Below are 17,433 nucleotides of genomic sequence, written 5' to 3'. Positions count from 1 at the left end.
CTCAGAAGGTGAATTGAATTTTTCCTAATTCCAAAGCAATACTCTACATGAAAGTTGTCCCATGTAAAATGAGCAAGATTATGTTTGGTGATTATGAACCTGCATAATGAAAACTCTTGCTCTAAGAAATAAACACATGTTTTAAAGAAAAGTAACTTTTGGAAAAGTAACCTTCAAATGTAGGTTTTTAATTATTTATATTTATGCACTTATCCAGAATATTTGTTACTAAATCTAGCTGTTTGTTTTTTCCAAAAAAGTTCTAACTCAGGAAATTTGCACTGAGTACTTTTTATTTTCCATGTTGGGAAGAAGAGGACTGGATTAAGTATCATCTGATCTAATTTCCAACAAAATTATTTTCTCCCCTTTACAAATGCTTATATTTGTTTACATGCTGACTTGCATTATAAATGAATTTTCCCTATTTTTCATTGGCTTCCCAGAGAGACTGCAAATTTTTCAAGAACAGAGGCACATCTTACACATATTCTTTCTAACTTAGTCAGAACCTATTATACTATAATTCACATAAATGACATTCATTAGCTGATGTTAAACAAGGAAGAAACAATTATTTCACCTAATTACTATATAGCAAAAGTTTAGTTACTTGCATGATCAGGGAAAGAAGGGAAGAAATGGTGCCAGTTTGTCCTAAATGTCAATTAGCTGAGCTAATACATATTGCCAAAGATAGACATTCATTTATTGCTTCCTTTCTATTCTTTCTATGGTTCACTCCATACCTAGTTCCTAGACTATAGCCTGAAGATTAATGCTTTTTTGAAAGTTAATATTTTGAAAATTAATTAATGTAGGTCAAAAAGAATAGGAGGGCAAAGTGGAGCCAAGATCATGGAGTAAAGGGAAGAACTTAATATGCTCTACCTGAAACCACTCTAAATTACTTTAAAGAATGATTCTAAACAAATTTTAATGTTGGATACAACTTAGAAGGTCAATATGAAAGGTCTGTGACATCAGGGCAGGAGTCCAGCATGCAGAGTTAGTGTAGAACACACCAGTACTGCCTGACCCTGGTCCCACACCAGCAACATAGGAATGGGCTTAAGGACCTCTAAATCAATAACAGAACTGGTGTTTTCTGGACTTCTCAGCTCAGAGACACCAAAGATGACTTGGAAAAGTGGCAGGAAAGGTTTGTCACTAAGATGAGAGGCACTGGAAACCAGCAGGCGTTAATAGTGGTAGCTTCTTGAGGCCTTATGCTAGACACTGCAAAACTTAGTTCGCAGGAGGTCTCTTTATTAGCATTAAGGAAAGATTCTGTGGTTTTAGCATACTACACCTTATAGCTGCTGAGGGGCAGGGACACACAGTAATTCTAGGGCAGAAAAGAGGTCTCAACAATTCTAGGGCAGAAAAGAGTCATAGTCTAAGCTATGAAAGTGAGCAGACAACAAAAAAAGTTTCTGACTATAGAAAGTTACTATGGTGACAAGGAAGATCAAAGCACACTCAGAAAATGATAACAAAGTCAAAGTTCCTACATTTAAAGCCTCCAAGTAAAATAAGAGGGGTTTTGGCCATGGAAGAACTCAAAAGACAATTTGAAAATCAATTAAGAGAGAGAGAAAGAGAAAAATTAGGGAGAGAATGGAGGTGCAAAGGGAAATACAAAAAGCTAATGAGGAAAAGAACGCTTTCAAAAGCAAAATAAGCCAAATGAGAAAGAAGATATAAAAGCTCACTGAGAAAAATATTCCTTGAAATTGAGAATTGAGTAAATGGAAGATAATGACTTTTTTTGAGAAAGAAAGATGCAATAAAGCAAAACCATGAATCAAAAAATAGAAAAATGAATGTTAAAGATCTCATTGGGGGAAAAAAAAAAACCTGACCTGGAAAATAGATCCAGAAGAGATTTAAAAATTTTTGGTCCACCTAAAACTCATGATCAAAAAAAGAGCCTAGATATTAACTTTAAAGAAATTATCTAATATTCTAGAACCAGAGTGTCAAACAGAAATTGAAAGAATCCACTGATTACTTCCTGAAAAAGATCCCAAAATGAAAAACTCTCAGGAATATTATAGCCAAGTTACAGAATTCCAAGGTCAAGGAAAAAAATATTGTAAACAATGAGAAAGAAACAATTCAAATGAAGTGGAGCCACCATCAGGATAACACAAGATTTAGCAACTTTTATATTAAAGGATCAGAGGCTTGGTATATGTTATTTCAGAGAGCAATCAATGGAGCTAGGATTATCAATCAAGAATCACCTATCCAGCAAAACAATATAATCCTTTAGGGGAAAACATGGAAATTCAATGAAATAGAGGATTTTCAAGCGTTCATGATGAAAAGACTAGAGCTGAACAGAAAATATGATTTTTAAACATAGGACTCAGGAGAAGCATAGGAGATAATAAGGAAAGTGATTATAATGGACTTAAGAGAATGATACTTGTAATTCATTAGAACTTTCACATTATATTGGCAATTAAAAGAGTATATAAAAACAGAGGGCACCAGTGTGAATTGAATATGAAGGATAATATCTAAAATAATAAAATTAAGGGATGAGAGAGAAATGTACTGGGAGAATGGAAAAGGAAGGAGTGGAATGGTACAAATCATCTATCATAAAAGAGTCAAGAAAAAGCTTTTACAATAAAGGGAAGAGGAGGAGAAGGAGAATGAGTGAACCTTATTTATTTATGGTATAGGGCTTTTAATCATAACATATGATATAAATGATTTATTTTATGACTTAGAAAAATACTTCATTCCCACTATGAGGCCAGATAAACAAAATTGTTAACCACCTAAACAGCAAATAATCATTCCAATTTAAGGGTACAAATGGTAGATATTATAGGTCTTGTTCAATTAATTTAAATGAAGGCATAATGCTTGGAAAATACATAATATAGGAAAAAATGTTACACTGAAAACATTTTCCCTTAATCAATGAAAAGTTATTGATTTTTGTTATACATACTTTACTTTTGATTTGATCTACTTCCTTCTGGAGTTGCTTTTTCTTATCTTCTAAATCATTTCGATAACGTGATGTAACTTCTAGTGAAGCTTCAGTCATGGATTGTTTTTTCAGGGAATCAGCAAGTTCTTGTTGAAGCCTTCTTACTGTACCCTTATAGAAATATGTCCATATTATTTCAACTGCTGATTTCACAAATCAATATTAGCTTATGTGAAATAAATATACCTTCAAAATTAATATAAGTATTTTTATATACAACTTAATATCATGAATATATTCATATGGTTATCACAGACTAGACAAAGTCTGAATGACTATTTAATCCAAACATCTCATTTTGCAAAACTAAGTCCTAAATAGGTTAAATTAATTACTTGAAGTCATAAAGATAGTAAAAGAGAAAAATATGTGAACTTAGTTTCTGATACTACAAACCTCTTTTGATTATACCATTCACCTTCCAATCAGCATGGACCAAACTTTTTAAAACAATACATAGTCTGATTTTCCCATTCTATCTTTTTGAGAATTATAACCCCTCCAAAGCCACATAATTTTTTTTTACATAAAATTTAATTAACATGGAAGGTGGAGTATGGGGAAGGAAGAATATATAAATTTTTGTACTTGATAGAAACATTAGGAGTTTTTTCCTTCCATTTTTCAGAAGTTAACTATCTTATTTCTTTGTACCTGCTCTTATAAGAATGCAGGCATCCATCTATAAGAAAAAGATGTAATTTCTTTCTCCTCATATGTTTTCCCCTGAAGAATGATCATATACAAGTGATATGCTTGTTGGCCTTGATAAAAAAGCAGTAGAAGTGATCGATCTGGTTTGCTGAAAGCAAAAATGGAAGGAAGGATAGAGAAGTTGCTAGCCACTGTTCATATCTTCAATTGTCCTTACCAAGCTTTCAAAGAAGTTCCTTTTTCTGTGAGAAGAATTATACTACTGATCACAGTCAATGGAGAGAAAAAGGAGGAAATGATAGGAAATATGGTAGCTTTCCCATCTACATATATAAAGTACAGTACAAAGTCACTGCTAAAGGGAAGTAATTTCATTTCATTGTCTAATCTAGTAGGAATACCAAAATACATACATAAAAATATAAATATACACAGTCTACATATATATATATATACATATATATATGAATATATTTATACTTTTACTGATATGCTATAAAAATCCTGTGCATTTTACTACACAGCAATGAAAATTGTTGCATACATCACTAATAGCAAATGAAATTTAAAATTATCTATCTCATTAGATAAGATTAAGTGACCTGTAAAAACACATTCAACTGAAGTCTAGTAATTTTTTAAAGAGAAACAACTGAAAAGAAGCCAATGTAAAATTGTTAAAGGAAAAAAATTGGCATAATTAATTGAATTACTACAAATAAACTAAATTCTAGCATGAAATAGATTCAAACACGTGAGCAAAGACTAAAAAAATAAAATCTGAAATTTTTTTGTCTGAAAAGTTTTGGTAGCCCTGACATTGCATATATATAAACAAATCAGACAATGAGAACTGTTTTTAAACAGGAAAACTTATCTATTTTCAACAAATGAAAGGTAGTAATCCCAGAAATTGCAATTTTGGACATTAAGAAGTGTTAATAAAACAGTAAAATTTTGAGATAAATAATATAAGTAGTAAGAAATCAGAAACACATTAAAATGGCTCTTACTCCCACATAAAATTAATGTTTAACATATAAAGTCTCTTTGAAAAGAATTACTATCCTAAATTTTGATAGGAAAGTAGTTGCTAATCTTTGCAATTTCATTAAAATATTTCTAAAATTAGTTCTAATTAGTTTGAATTAAAATCAGTCAGATTGATAAATATATTTAAATGCTTATGAAAAGAGTAAGTATAATATATACCACAATATTTAAATTCAAATGTCTAATTGGAATTGTTACATTATTCCTAGAATAATTTTTCAGGATTTATTTTTAGTTTTACCATATCAAATATTTCTTCCATTGCAGCATTAAAATGGAATATCAGGCATATTATTAGAATGATAAGTTTATCAATATTTATTTAGAAGTAATGTAACTCTAACTGCATTTATTAACCAACACTCTGCTCTTAAAATTTTATGGGATAGCTATATTTTATATACATATGTATATATGTATGAAATAAGTGACTCATCTTATCTAAAAGATGGATATCAGGTTAATTTCTATCATGTTATTGCTTCTTCATTCTCCTTTCCTATGTCAGAAGTTTTAAAATTAATAATACCTAATATATCAATCTACCTACTTAAAATTCAAATTTGTAATTTATGTTGGTCAAAATAACTTTGAAATTAATTTTAAAAAGTTAAATACTTATCAAATGATATTACTTAAAGACCTACCTCTCTTTCTGCTTTCTCATTTTCATATTTACACATTTGCTCTCTTAAGTGGTTACATTCAGTGATTAACTCTTTATTTCTTTCTTCTACCAAAAGAACTTGTTTTTCAGTATCAGCACGGAGTTTGTTGAAGAGATCACTAAACTGTACCTGGACATCATTTACTACCTTTTCTTTAATAACACCTTTGTTTTGGGCATCTTCAAGTTGTTGTCGAAGCAACATATTTTCACTCTGGATTTGGGCTAATCTTTCTTGGATGGATTCTTGTTTGACAATATATCTGTCCAGCTTTTCCTTATCCATTTGATTTTTATTTTCAAGTTCCTTTGCTTTATTTTGGGTCTGGTTTAATTCTCTCTGTGTGCTTTCTAAAATTAGTGTCTTTTCTCTGAGAGAATCACGTACTTGATACAGCTCATTTTCTAATCTATTAGCTTTACTTTCAACTTTAGAAAGCTCTTGAGAAAGGACACCATTGTTATCTCTTAGTTTGTCCTGTAAATGAAGCCACTCATCTCGTTCTCGCTGAAAGGTATTTTCAAGGTCTAGTTTTGAAGTCTGACTTCGTTCATGATCAAGAATAGCAGAATTTAGACGAGAACGGTATGATTCAACTTCTGTCTCTAGTTTGTCTCTATTTTGTTTTTCATTATCCAATTTAGAGCTCAGCATTGTATTCTCAGTTGTCAGAACATTTACTTGTCCACTATACTGGAATATTGTTTCTCTTAATGCTTCTTCTTTCAGTTTTAATTCTTTTTGAAGCTCATCATTCTTTTCTTTTAAAACTTCATTTTCTTCAGTATATCGATCTTCTTTTTCCTGATCTTTAATTTTTACTGTGTCTAGTTCCAGTTTGAGTTTCGCAACTTCATCCTGTAGAGATTGATTTTCATGCAGCAGACATTTTTCTTTTTCATGACTATCAGGAACCTAAACGCAAAAAATAGAAAAAAATATATTCTGATTTTTTCTTGGTAATTATAAATAAACTCCAATAAGCTAGGAAGCATACTTTTGTAAGGAAAAAAGTAAATTGAGAGAATTTCACCTATTTCACATTATCTAGTCCAAACTTCTCATGTTACAGATGGGAAAAGTGAGGCCCAGAGTATGATCGGTAGATGATAATCTAACCATAACCATCACATTTTAAAGAAATAATGAAAGAATTATTAAGGCCTAAGTAGAAAATTTTGATGTTGTACTCCCATCATATCCAAAAGCTTTCCTATACTATGAGATCTTTTCAATGAAACCAGGAGGAGTGTATGAATAAGCAACTAATTAAATGAAACACTCCAGTACTCAGGTACCAAATGACCACTAGGAAAAGAAGTGTGACAATTTACTTCATACCATTGTTAAAAATAAATGAAAAAGACTAAATTTGGCATTTTATGAACTGGTGCTTTCATTATGTTGAGCAATGACGAATGTGAATGAATGAATCCTTATAAATGTAAACATCTTTATTTGAGAAATCCAAGTGAAACTTCCATTGCAAATACTTTTTTCCCCACAAAACATAGGACAATAATATGAAATAGACCAAAAAATTATCATGTTTGGTAACCCTTAGTTTCTGCCCAGGAAAGGACAAACAGAAGGAATTACTTAATTAAAGAAAAAAAATTGTGTTTTAGGTATCATCTCCTACATGGCTGCATTCTTTTTTCCCCTTAGGGGTTAGTTAAACTGATGAGCTGCCCCCTTCCTATGGCCAGAAAGGGCAGGGGCACTACTGAAAAGCAGAAATCTTTTTGATGGGAGTACTCCTGGTTCTCTGGAGGGAACATTCGATTCAAAGAAAAGAAGCAACAAAGTGAACCAAACAACCTGTGCTGATTTTGGTCACCATTTATGCGTTACTGCTTGTTTGTTGCAGACAGATGTATATTACTGAGGATGACATATATATCCAAAAATAATGTACCACAACCCTGACTTTTTAAATATGCACACAGATTTGAAAATGACCAAAGTGAATACCTCAGAACTCTGAATCATTTTGGAAGCAGCTGCTTCAATTTCCTTTTGCTTCCATAGATAATTATTCAGAATTCCATCTTGCAAAACTCTGGCGCTCTGCTCTCGAGAAAGTTGTCTTTGAGCATCATTTCGCTCTTCTTCAACCTGGAAACAACAATTTTATAACAGTTTTAATTATATTTTTTCTTCAAAAGTCAGTAAAAAATTCATTTTTAAGAGAATTTGGAATCTGAAAAAATAGGCTATTGAAAATAAAAGGAGGGGAAGCTAGTTGGTGTAGTGGAAAGAGCACCAGCTCTTAAGTCAGGAGGACCAGAGTGCAAATGTGGTCTCAAATACTTAACACTTCCTAACTGTGTGATCCTGGGCAAGTCACTTAACCCCTTTGCATCAGGAAAAAAAAAAAAGACAGAATAGTAAGAGTTGCAAATAAACCTCATTAACTACTTAGTCCAATCTATATTCATTAATATGTACCTCAGTCTTAGTAGATTTGACTCAGCCTCAACTTGAAGTCTTTGCAGGTGGAAGAATACCATATTTCAAGACAACTTATTCTATTTATGGATGGTTCTATTTGTTGGCAAATTCTTCCTGACAATAACTTTAAAAATGTACATTTTTGCAACTACTATCCATTGATCTTAGTTCTGTCTCTGAGCCTGAAGCAAAGCAAACTTAGTCTTTCTTTCACATGACTGTCCTTTAAAAATGTGAAGATAGTTACCATGGGCCTCCAATTTCTAGTTCCTTTAAAAGATCCTTATATATCATGGACTCAAGGCCTTTTCTCATCTTATTTGCCATCTTGCTTACTGCCTGTCATAATTCTGTGGTGGCCACAAATGAACATAATAGTTTAGGTGTTGTCTGATATAATCAGTATAGATGTGTTTTTACTTCTTCACTTTTGGAAACTATGCTTCTCTTAATGCAATAAAGTTATTTTAGTTTTTTAGTTCCCAAATAACAGTGCTAATTCAAATCAGAGTTCACTAAAACTCCTGCATCATTTCAGACAAAATGCTAACGAATCACATTTCCTACAACTCATACTTGTGAAGCTATTTTTAAAACATAAATATAAAGTTTTACATTCATTTTAATTGAATTTCATCTTATTAGTGAGTTCAATCCAGTTTCTGACCTATTCATATTTTGCCTTTCTTCCATTTTTAATGGCTTGGATAATTTTAATTACATAAAAGCTAAAGGTGCTAGAGAACAAAAAAAAAAAAGCTTTTCTGAAAGACTGAAGAATATGTCGTACATATATATGAAATATATGGAACAGAGAAATTTGCAATTTTATTGACCTAGAGATTTCTCAGATAAGGAAACTCCCTCTATTAATGTAGGTGTTCACATCTCCACTGGAACTTAAGAGAGTTGCTTAGAGCAGAGGTGTCAAATTGATTCCCTCCAGGACTAAGTTTTGTGGGCAGCTTTTGGGGAGTTGGACTCCTGGCTTGGGGTCAAGTGAAACAACTTGTCTCAGGTCATCCAGCTAAGAAGGGTCAGTAGCAATACTTCTATACACTATACCATTCTGATTCTCTACTGTGAGATACACTCTAAAAAGTACTTACCATTATCATGGGTATTATGCTGAAATTTTACATTAAAATGCTAAAAAAAAATTAAAATTTTTCTTTATATATTTATAAATACATATTTATGAATGATTGCATCGTGATTTACTTATGTTACATATAAATAGCATGGCCCTTTTTTAATATTGGAAAGATTTTATGGTACTGACTTCCCCACTCCCAAGAAACCCACATATATTTAACAAAAAAAAAAAGATGGAAATAGTGACTTTTAAATTCCAACTTACCTGTTTAAAATTATTTTTTACTGTTCTTAGTTCTAAATCCAGAGTTCTAAGTGTGAATTCAAGTTGCTGTTTTAGCTCCACTTCTTTACTATATTGTTCTTCTTTTCTTCTTAGTTGCTCTCTAGTTTTTTCAAATAGCATTTCTGTACTCAATTGCTTTTCTTTCTCTTGTTTTAGTGTAAACCTAGATTAAGATTTTTTGTATTAAAACCACAGGTCAGTAGAAATAAGAATTACAATCCCATTTAAGTATATTTATCTGGACGTCTAAAGAAAATTGTAAATTTGGGAGAAATTGGATTTCATCATCAGGAAACCCCTTCTATTTTTTTCTATTTGAAGTCCAACACTAGTCTAAGAATCTATGTCTATTTTTGCCATTGAGCTTAGGATTTAAAGATAATATTTCAGACTACATCCTAAATGGAAGTTCCTGAACCACTTAAGAGTCAGAAATCCTGTGCATATTATTCATACTTAAGAATTAATACTCAATTTGTTGAAATGGCAATCACAATTTGAAGTGATTTCTAGGAAAAACTAAGGAGACCAAATTTTATTACCGACATTATTTTCTTCTTATTGGCTTACTTATTTTCAGTACTTCATAATCCTCCAGGATGAGGCATTAAGGGAATATTATAATATTATTATCATAAAATTCAATAATGACTAAGAAAATAAAATAATAAAAATTAAAGAATTAAGAGTGTTAACTTTAAATGATTTTGGATTAGAATCATACAGAATGATTCTGTTATTGCAAATATATAGGATAGATTACATATTAGCAGAGAAATCATTCCCAAATACTCCACTAAGAAAGTCAAGAGAGATTCTGAATGCAGTTTATGAGCTATTAGATCTCCCAAAAAAGTCAATCACTATTCGAAAACAAGCATTTATTAAATGCTTCCTCTGTGCCAGGTATTGTGCTAAGCAATGGGCATATAAACAAAGACAAAAACATAGTCTCTGTTCTTAAGTGCCTACATTGTATAGACAATATCTGGGAAGTAATATTAGAAAAAAAAAGGCATTAGTAGTTAAGGGAACTGAATATTGATGAGCAGGAGAATTTCAGAGAAACCTAGTAAGTTACATGAACTGATGAAAAGTTAAGGGAGTAGAACCCAAAGAACATTGTACCCAGTAACAGGAACATTATGTTATGATCATCTATCAATAACTTAACTCTTCTCATCAATACAATGATCTAAAGCAATCCCAAAGGACTCATAATGGAAAATGCTATCCACATGCAAAAAAAGATCTGATGGAGACTGAACAGGTTGAATTATGCTATTTTCATTTTATTTTTTCATGTTTTTTTTTTCTTTTGGCTTGTTTCTTCTCTCACAGTGTGACTAAAACACATCTTACATGATTTCACATATACAACCTATATCAAATTGCTTATTTTTTTAGGGAGGAGGGATGGAAAGGAGGGAAGAAAAAAAATCTGGAATTCAAAATATTTTTAGAATGGATGCTCAATATATATATATATACATATATATGTATATATGTATATATATATATATATATATATGCATGTATATATAAATATTAGGAGGTAGGTCAGTGTAGACTGGATTGTAGAGGCAGGGGGAAAAGGAGGAAAATATGAGAAAATTGGAAAGGCAGTAATGCCCAAAATAGGAGCATTTGATCTTGGAGGTAATACAGAGTCACTACTGTTTAATGAAAAGAAAGAATGACATGGTAAGATCTATGCTTTAGGAAAATCACTTTTTGCAAGTGAGCAAAGAACAGTTGGTATTATGGAAGGTTTTGAATCAGAAAGAAAATGGAAGTCTAGTGCAATAATATAAGCAAGAAGTAATGAAGAACTGAATTAAAGTCGTGACTATGTGAGTAGATAGAAATGGACCTCTATGAAAAATGCTACAAAAATAAAAAATTTGTCATCAGATTGAATATGAAGACTAAAAAGGTGGAATTAAGGATGTTATTAAGTTATTAAGGAAGTACATCTGGGTGAATAAGAGAAAGGTAGTCTCACTAATAGTAAGAAAGACAGATTAAAGATAATATTGTTAAGTTCAAGATGTATATAGGATGTCCAGTTTGAGATGTTCAAAAAAAAGTGATGTATGGATGTTTTCAAGAGAGAAACTAGGACTGAATATACAGATCAGGAAATAATTTCTTCATAGGGATGTTATGTGAACTCATGAGAAATAGAAGAGTTTAAGAAGAAGTAAAACACCTTAAAAATTGTAAACTCCATTAAAGCTGAGGTCAAGACATATTCATGTCTTATCTCCCCTAAAGTTTCATAAAACATTTTGCATATATAGCTAGGAGATAGTAAATTTGTCAAGGAATTTGAATAAGTGAATGTTTATTGTATATGAGAAATAGAAATTATATTTCTAACCTTATATACACTGCTCCCTTTCTTGTATTCTGTAGTCTAGTCAAACTGATCTTTTTCTTCTACACAGGACAATACAGACTCTATTTCCTAAGGACTCACTTTAGTCCTAGTTGTCTTCTATGCCTGGATGTACTCCTACTCTTCTCCTAATCTCCCCATATCTTAGAATTTCTTGTTTCTTTTAAAACTCTGCTTAGGTACCCCCTTCCTCAAGCTTCCAGCTGCTAGTACTATCCCCTGAAAATAACACCCATTTCCCGTTTCAAATTTCTGTGACTTAATTGTATTTATTTTTGTATTTACATGTTATATTCTTGTATTGAATGTAAACTCCCTGATGGCATTTCATTTTTGTTTTTGTAGCTCCAGTGCCTAGAACAGTACTTGGCACATAGAAGGGACTTGTTAAATGTATGCTGATTAAAGACAACTATCTGGCCTTCAAAAAAATATCATGTAGTAATAGTTGAACTCAACGGAAATTATTCCAAACAGGAAGATAGATAATACTCCATTAAAGTAGGGTTCCTTAGAATATTATTGAAAAGATTTGAATTCAGGTCCTCCTAACATCAGGGCTGGTGTTTTATAGACTGTGCCATCTAGCTGCCACAAGTATTATTTTAAAGATGTGTCATTTTTTCTTTCCTAATCTCAAATCTTCTGTCATATTGCTTCAACGTAAGAGAAATGCTTTCAAGTCTTTATTTAAAGTTAGACTTTCCATACCTGAGTCTATAGAGTTCTCTATCCCATTCTACTTTTTGATGCTCTAACTGGGATTTCATTTTTCTTGTTTCTGATAATTCTTCTTGTAGTCCAGTAATCTTATTTTCCAAACTTTTAACTTTTCTTGTGAGTTGTGTACATCGTGCTTTTTTAAGTTCTACTGATCGTTCATATTTGAGAACTGCATCCTGAATTTTCAGAAGGTGAATGGAATCTGTATAGAAAAAACACAAATAAATAAAAATATCAGGATTTTATAAAATCTTCTGTACAGAAGCATTATACTTAGAATTCAGATTCTTTGGCACTGATAAAATAGCATCCATATATGAATCATAAGGTAATGTCAAAATATTATTTTGCCTATACATTTGAATTGAATTTGAAAATAACCTACTTTCCTGTGAGAACTGTGAACAATTAAAAATAATCTCTAAGTTACACATTATTTTATTTAAAAAAACCAATTGAAACCTCAGAATTCTTCACAATAATTTAAAAAAATGTGAAAAGTAAACATTCTGATGTGTACTGCAAGTGGGACAAGTAAGATCAATAAAATAATTTATATATTTAATATCTATATATTACAAGTATGCTGAATTATTTTATAAGTATAATAAATATTTTACTCTAAATAGTTACATGCAGCACTGCTTGCTTTGTAGCAGCCCTTTTTATAGTGGCAAGGAACTTGAAACTGAATAGATACCCATCAAGTGGGGAATGGCTGAATAAGTTATGATATATTAATGTAATGAAATATTATTGTTCTATAAGAAATGATCAGAAGGCTGATTTCAGAAAGACCTGAAGAAACTTACATGAAATGATGCTAAGTAAGTTGAGTAGAACTAAGAAAACAGTTTATACAGTAACAAGATTATGTGATGATCAATTCTGATGGACTTTGCTCTGTTCAACAATGAGGTAAGTCAGGTCAATTCCAATAGACTTGTGATGGAGAAAACCATTTGCATCCAGAGAAAGGACTATGGGGAATGAATGTGGTTCACAACATAGATTTTCACCTTTGTTGTTTGCTTGCTTGTGTTTTTCTTCCTCATTTCCTCACTCCTTTGGATCTGATTTTTTTTTTTTTTTTTTTTTTGTGCAGCATGACAGATATGGAAATATGTTTAGAAGAACTGTGTATGATTAACCTATATTGGATTACTTGCTGTCTAGGGGGCAGTTGAGGAGGAGAGGAAAATTTGGAATGCAGGGTTAGGAAAGGGTGAATGTTGAAAACTATCTTTGCATGGATTTTGAAAAATAAAAAGCTATTATAAAAACACTACTTGTTTTTTAGAGACATAATATAAATCAGGTGTAATATCATACAATAAAATCATTAATCATTTATTCACTAGCCAGATTTTTGGTAACTTTTAAAAATATACCAGAAGAAAAAGAAAAAGACAATCTTCCAAGCCTTAAGAAAAATAGATGGCATAAAACCCATGTACTTTATTGTACAGAGATAAATTTAGACTTAACCCAGAGTTAGAAATGTGTGTTTTACACCAATGCATTGTTCATGGAGTTGTGAAATGATACACCTATTTTGGAGAGCAATTCAGAACTATGCCCAAAGGGCTATAAAACTGCATACCCTTTGATCCAGCAGAGTGATACATACATGAACTGGTGCTAAGTGAAGTATGCAGAACCAGAATACTGTACTCAAAGATGGACCTAGCTCTTTTCAACAATGAGGTAATTCATGGCAATTTCAACAGATTTGTATGGAAAGTACCATCCACAACCAGAGAGATAACTGTGACGACTAAATATAGATCAAAGAATTATATTTTCATCTTTTTTTGTTGTTATTGCTTGTTTGCTTGTTTTTTTTCTTTTTATTCCCTTTTTCTTTTTTTATTTTTTGCACAGCATAATGAATGTAAAAATATGTTTAGAAGAACTGCACATATCCTATATGAGATTGCCATTTAGGATATGACATATATGGGGGGAGAGAGAGATGAGAGGAAAGGGAAAAAATTTGGAACACAAAAATTTGCAAGGGTGAATGTTGAAAACTATTTTGCATGTTTTTTGGAAAAATGAAATACTATTAAAAGTGGAAAAACTTTTATCAAGTTACAGACTGACTTGATTATCTGGTTTCCTTTGTCAACATTTAATTCTTCATATTGAATTTTCAGCATTTAGCAGAATTGAAGCAACAAGGACATGGGGGAGAACAAGACTGAAGTAGACACAGTGATTGTAGTAGGTGGTGAAGTTGACAGTAAGGGAAATCATAAGATCAAAGTTTCAAAACAAAATAAGAAATTGAGTCACAGAGAAGTTAAAGGATTTGTTGAAATTAGTCAGTAGTTATATTAGGCAGAATTTGAAAATAGGTATTAAGACATCATGTTCAGTACACTATCCTATGTGCTATGCTAAGAGAAGAATTATAAAAAATAGATAGAAAATGTGTGAGATTGGTGACATTTTTGGCCACTCAGTGAAAGATTTTAATATTTTGGCTATTCTTTTCATGGAAGAGAGCACTTCATGCAACAAGTCATGTCAATGTCTTCAACAATGCTCTTCTATTATCAACCAAATAAAATTCATACACTTTATCTTAGTACTCAATATGAATAACTCACATGAAGTACTAATATAGCACATGCAGGCTTATAAAATACCTTCTCCATAATAATCCTTTGAAAAAAAGTATTTTATAGAAAACAAAACTCCATTTAAATGATTTTTCTATACACACAAAGCTAGATCTACAATATTGTAATACTCTATCTTTCCATATGTATTATATACATACATGGATTTTCACTGACATTTTCCTGCCTCTTTGCTCACAATTCCCATGTTTGAAATGTTCATTTCATTTCCCCTATAATTCCACAACATATTGAATTCAAAGCCATCCTTTAAAACTTAACTCAAATGCTATCTTCATAAATAGGTAGGTTTTTTTTTATTCTTGATAGCTAATGATCTTTCCCACTTTATACCTCAAAGCGATATGACTAAACGCTTCAAAAATATGTATTTTTTTTAATATTGGAGTCGCTTACATATGCTCTATTCTCCTAAAAGATTGCACACTCAATAAAGAAAAGGATTGTCTCATTTAAAATTTGTGTATTTGGCACACTAAGTATTTAATAATTCTTATTTAATTGAAACAAATAGTAGGTCAACTTTGAGAATGTCTGTGGCTGAAAAAAACTCATCACTTTGAAGCCAACATCATAATCCTTTTCAGCCACAGATTAGACTCCAATGTCAGAGCCTCCAATAATCAGTCACTTCTATTCTGCTACAAATCCCCAGTATGTCTTCAGTGGTATCTTTTTGGATATACACACATCTTTGAATTCTACTTAATACTAATATTCTGTTAGCAAAATTTAAAAATATTCTTACCTTTGCAATCAACACTAAGTTGTTCGATCAATAACATAATATTCTTATAGTTTGAGGGAGGCAAATCATAATCTTCTGTAGCTGTGTCAGATGACTGAGTGAGATCATCAAGATCATCTGCATCCACCTGTACTTTGTCCTATAAAATAAATAAAAGTACTATAAAATAGTAAAAACTTAAAAATAACAATATTGGCTAACATTTACATAGTACTTTAAGGTTTTTACAACAATCTCATGGCATCTTCATAATTTTGTAAGATAAGCACCACTCATAATTTTTGAAACAGGTTATTAGAGAAATTAATTATCCAAAATCATAAAGCTATTTAAGAGCTCAAGGACAGATTCACACTTAGGGTCTTCTTAATTCTATTCATTAGGCCACTTACCTATCTAAAAGCTGAATTATTTAGCAACCTTATGAAAATGATCACAAATCACAATATTTCTTATAAATAATAAATGGTCTTCATTTTATTTATGGGGGGAAATGAAGAAAATCAGGCAACATAATTAGCTTTCTGGTATTCATATTTCACATTTTACTAGCAGACTATTTCTAAAAGTATCCATTTTCAGGTTCAATAGTCCTATACTTTATAATGCAGAAAAGAGGTCCTATCTGTTCATTGAATATTATATTATTTTCTAATTTATAATTCTAGCATTTTTTACAGTACCTTATTCTTTTCATTCAATGTTTTCTTTGCAGGCCTAAAAGACAAATAATTCTTTTTATTGTGAATATAATAGAGAAGATACACATAAGGTTTGTTATCATTTTATCTATTTGATTTAATATATACTTATTTGAAAATCAATTGCTTTCTCATGTTTCTAGTAAACATATATAAACCACTATTTTTTATATAGACCACGTTATAGTATACAACAGTATTTAATCTCATAACCATAATGCTTTTCTTTGCCCATTAAAAAGTTTTTAAAAGAAACAAAAAAAATTAACATCTGAATTTCTTCCTTTAATAGAAAGAATATATTTTCAAAATAAACATGAGCCATAAAAATCTTAACTTGTAATAGAATACCAATGATTTACCTTTTCAATTGTTTGTATCCCAAATTCCTTATTATTAAGATTCTAAAATAACAAGAATTTTGACAGAATACTGTAACAATTGTTAGTATGAACTGAGTCACCAATAACTATTAAATTATGTCCATCATGTTTCATCATATTCTAAGTTTTAGAAAATATTATACATAATAACCAACATAATCATAATTTTAAAAATTCAAGTTCTATGCATGAATGTTCTATTTACCATATTGCAAACTCCTAGTGATCACATACTATCTTATTCACCTTTCTATCTTTCCCAGGGCCTGGCATAACTTCATATTGTATGTGATTAATGCTTTTTAAATTATTTTATCAGTACATTGGTGTAATGTTCTGATCGTCTCTCAGTTGAAATCCTTCTCTGGGAGGAGGTTTCTTTTCTGTATAATCTTTTCCTCTATGAGCAGGTTTCTTGGGAGGCTTCTGGAGCCTCCAGCCAGCCTCTTCTTCCTAAAACCTGGCTCTGAATCTCCTCCAGCTCTTGTCCTTCCCCAATCCAGACTGCTCTCCAGGCTCAATGTTGCCTCTTTTTATCCTCCCAGAGAATGGGCGTGGGATAATGCAAGGGCTTCTGGGAAGACCACTTCAACCAATGAGCTTGCT

The 17,433-nt window shown here is 31.3% G+C and overlaps 1 protein-coding gene and 1 long non-coding RNA gene across 11 annotated transcripts in view; one reads left to right on the top strand and one right to left on the bottom strand.

The window, feature by feature from the left end:
• ANKRD26 (ankyrin repeat domain containing 26) overlaps positions 1-17,433 on the bottom strand; it is an 89,784-nt gene that overhangs the window by 22,077 nt on the left and 50,274 nt on the right. For all 10 annotated transcript variants that reach the window (XM_074268179.1, XM_074268181.1, XM_074268180.1 and 7 more), the window contains 7 exons: positions 16,427-16,460; positions 15,744-15,882; positions 12,336-12,549; positions 9,203-9,386; positions 7,363-7,506; positions 5,368-6,303; positions 2,972-3,124 (listed from right to left, as the gene is read on the bottom strand). In XM_074268179.1, the coding sequence (XP_074124280.1) occupies positions 2,972-3,124; positions 5,368-6,303; positions 7,363-7,506; positions 9,203-9,386; positions 12,336-12,549; positions 15,744-15,882; positions 16,427-16,460 (1,804 nt within the window). The remainder of the gene's footprint in view (positions 1-2,971; positions 3,125-5,367; positions 6,304-7,362; positions 7,507-9,202; positions 9,387-12,335; positions 12,550-15,743; positions 15,883-16,426; positions 16,461-17,433) is intronic.
• Positions 1-17,433, top strand: part of LOC141543251 (uncharacterized) — a 65,000-nt gene that overhangs the window by 28,518 nt on the left and 19,049 nt on the right. The window lies entirely within an intron of this gene.

The sequence above is a fragment of the Sminthopsis crassicaudata genome, chromosome 5 (genome assembly GCF_048593235.1).
Source record: "Sminthopsis crassicaudata isolate SCR6 chromosome 5, ASM4859323v1, whole genome shotgun sequence".
Taxonomy (NCBI): Eukaryota; Metazoa; Chordata; class Mammalia; order Dasyuromorphia; family Dasyuridae; genus Sminthopsis; species Sminthopsis crassicaudata.
The sequence above is the reverse complement of the archived record's forward strand: the minus strand, read 5'-3'. Positions and strand labels throughout refer to the sequence as shown.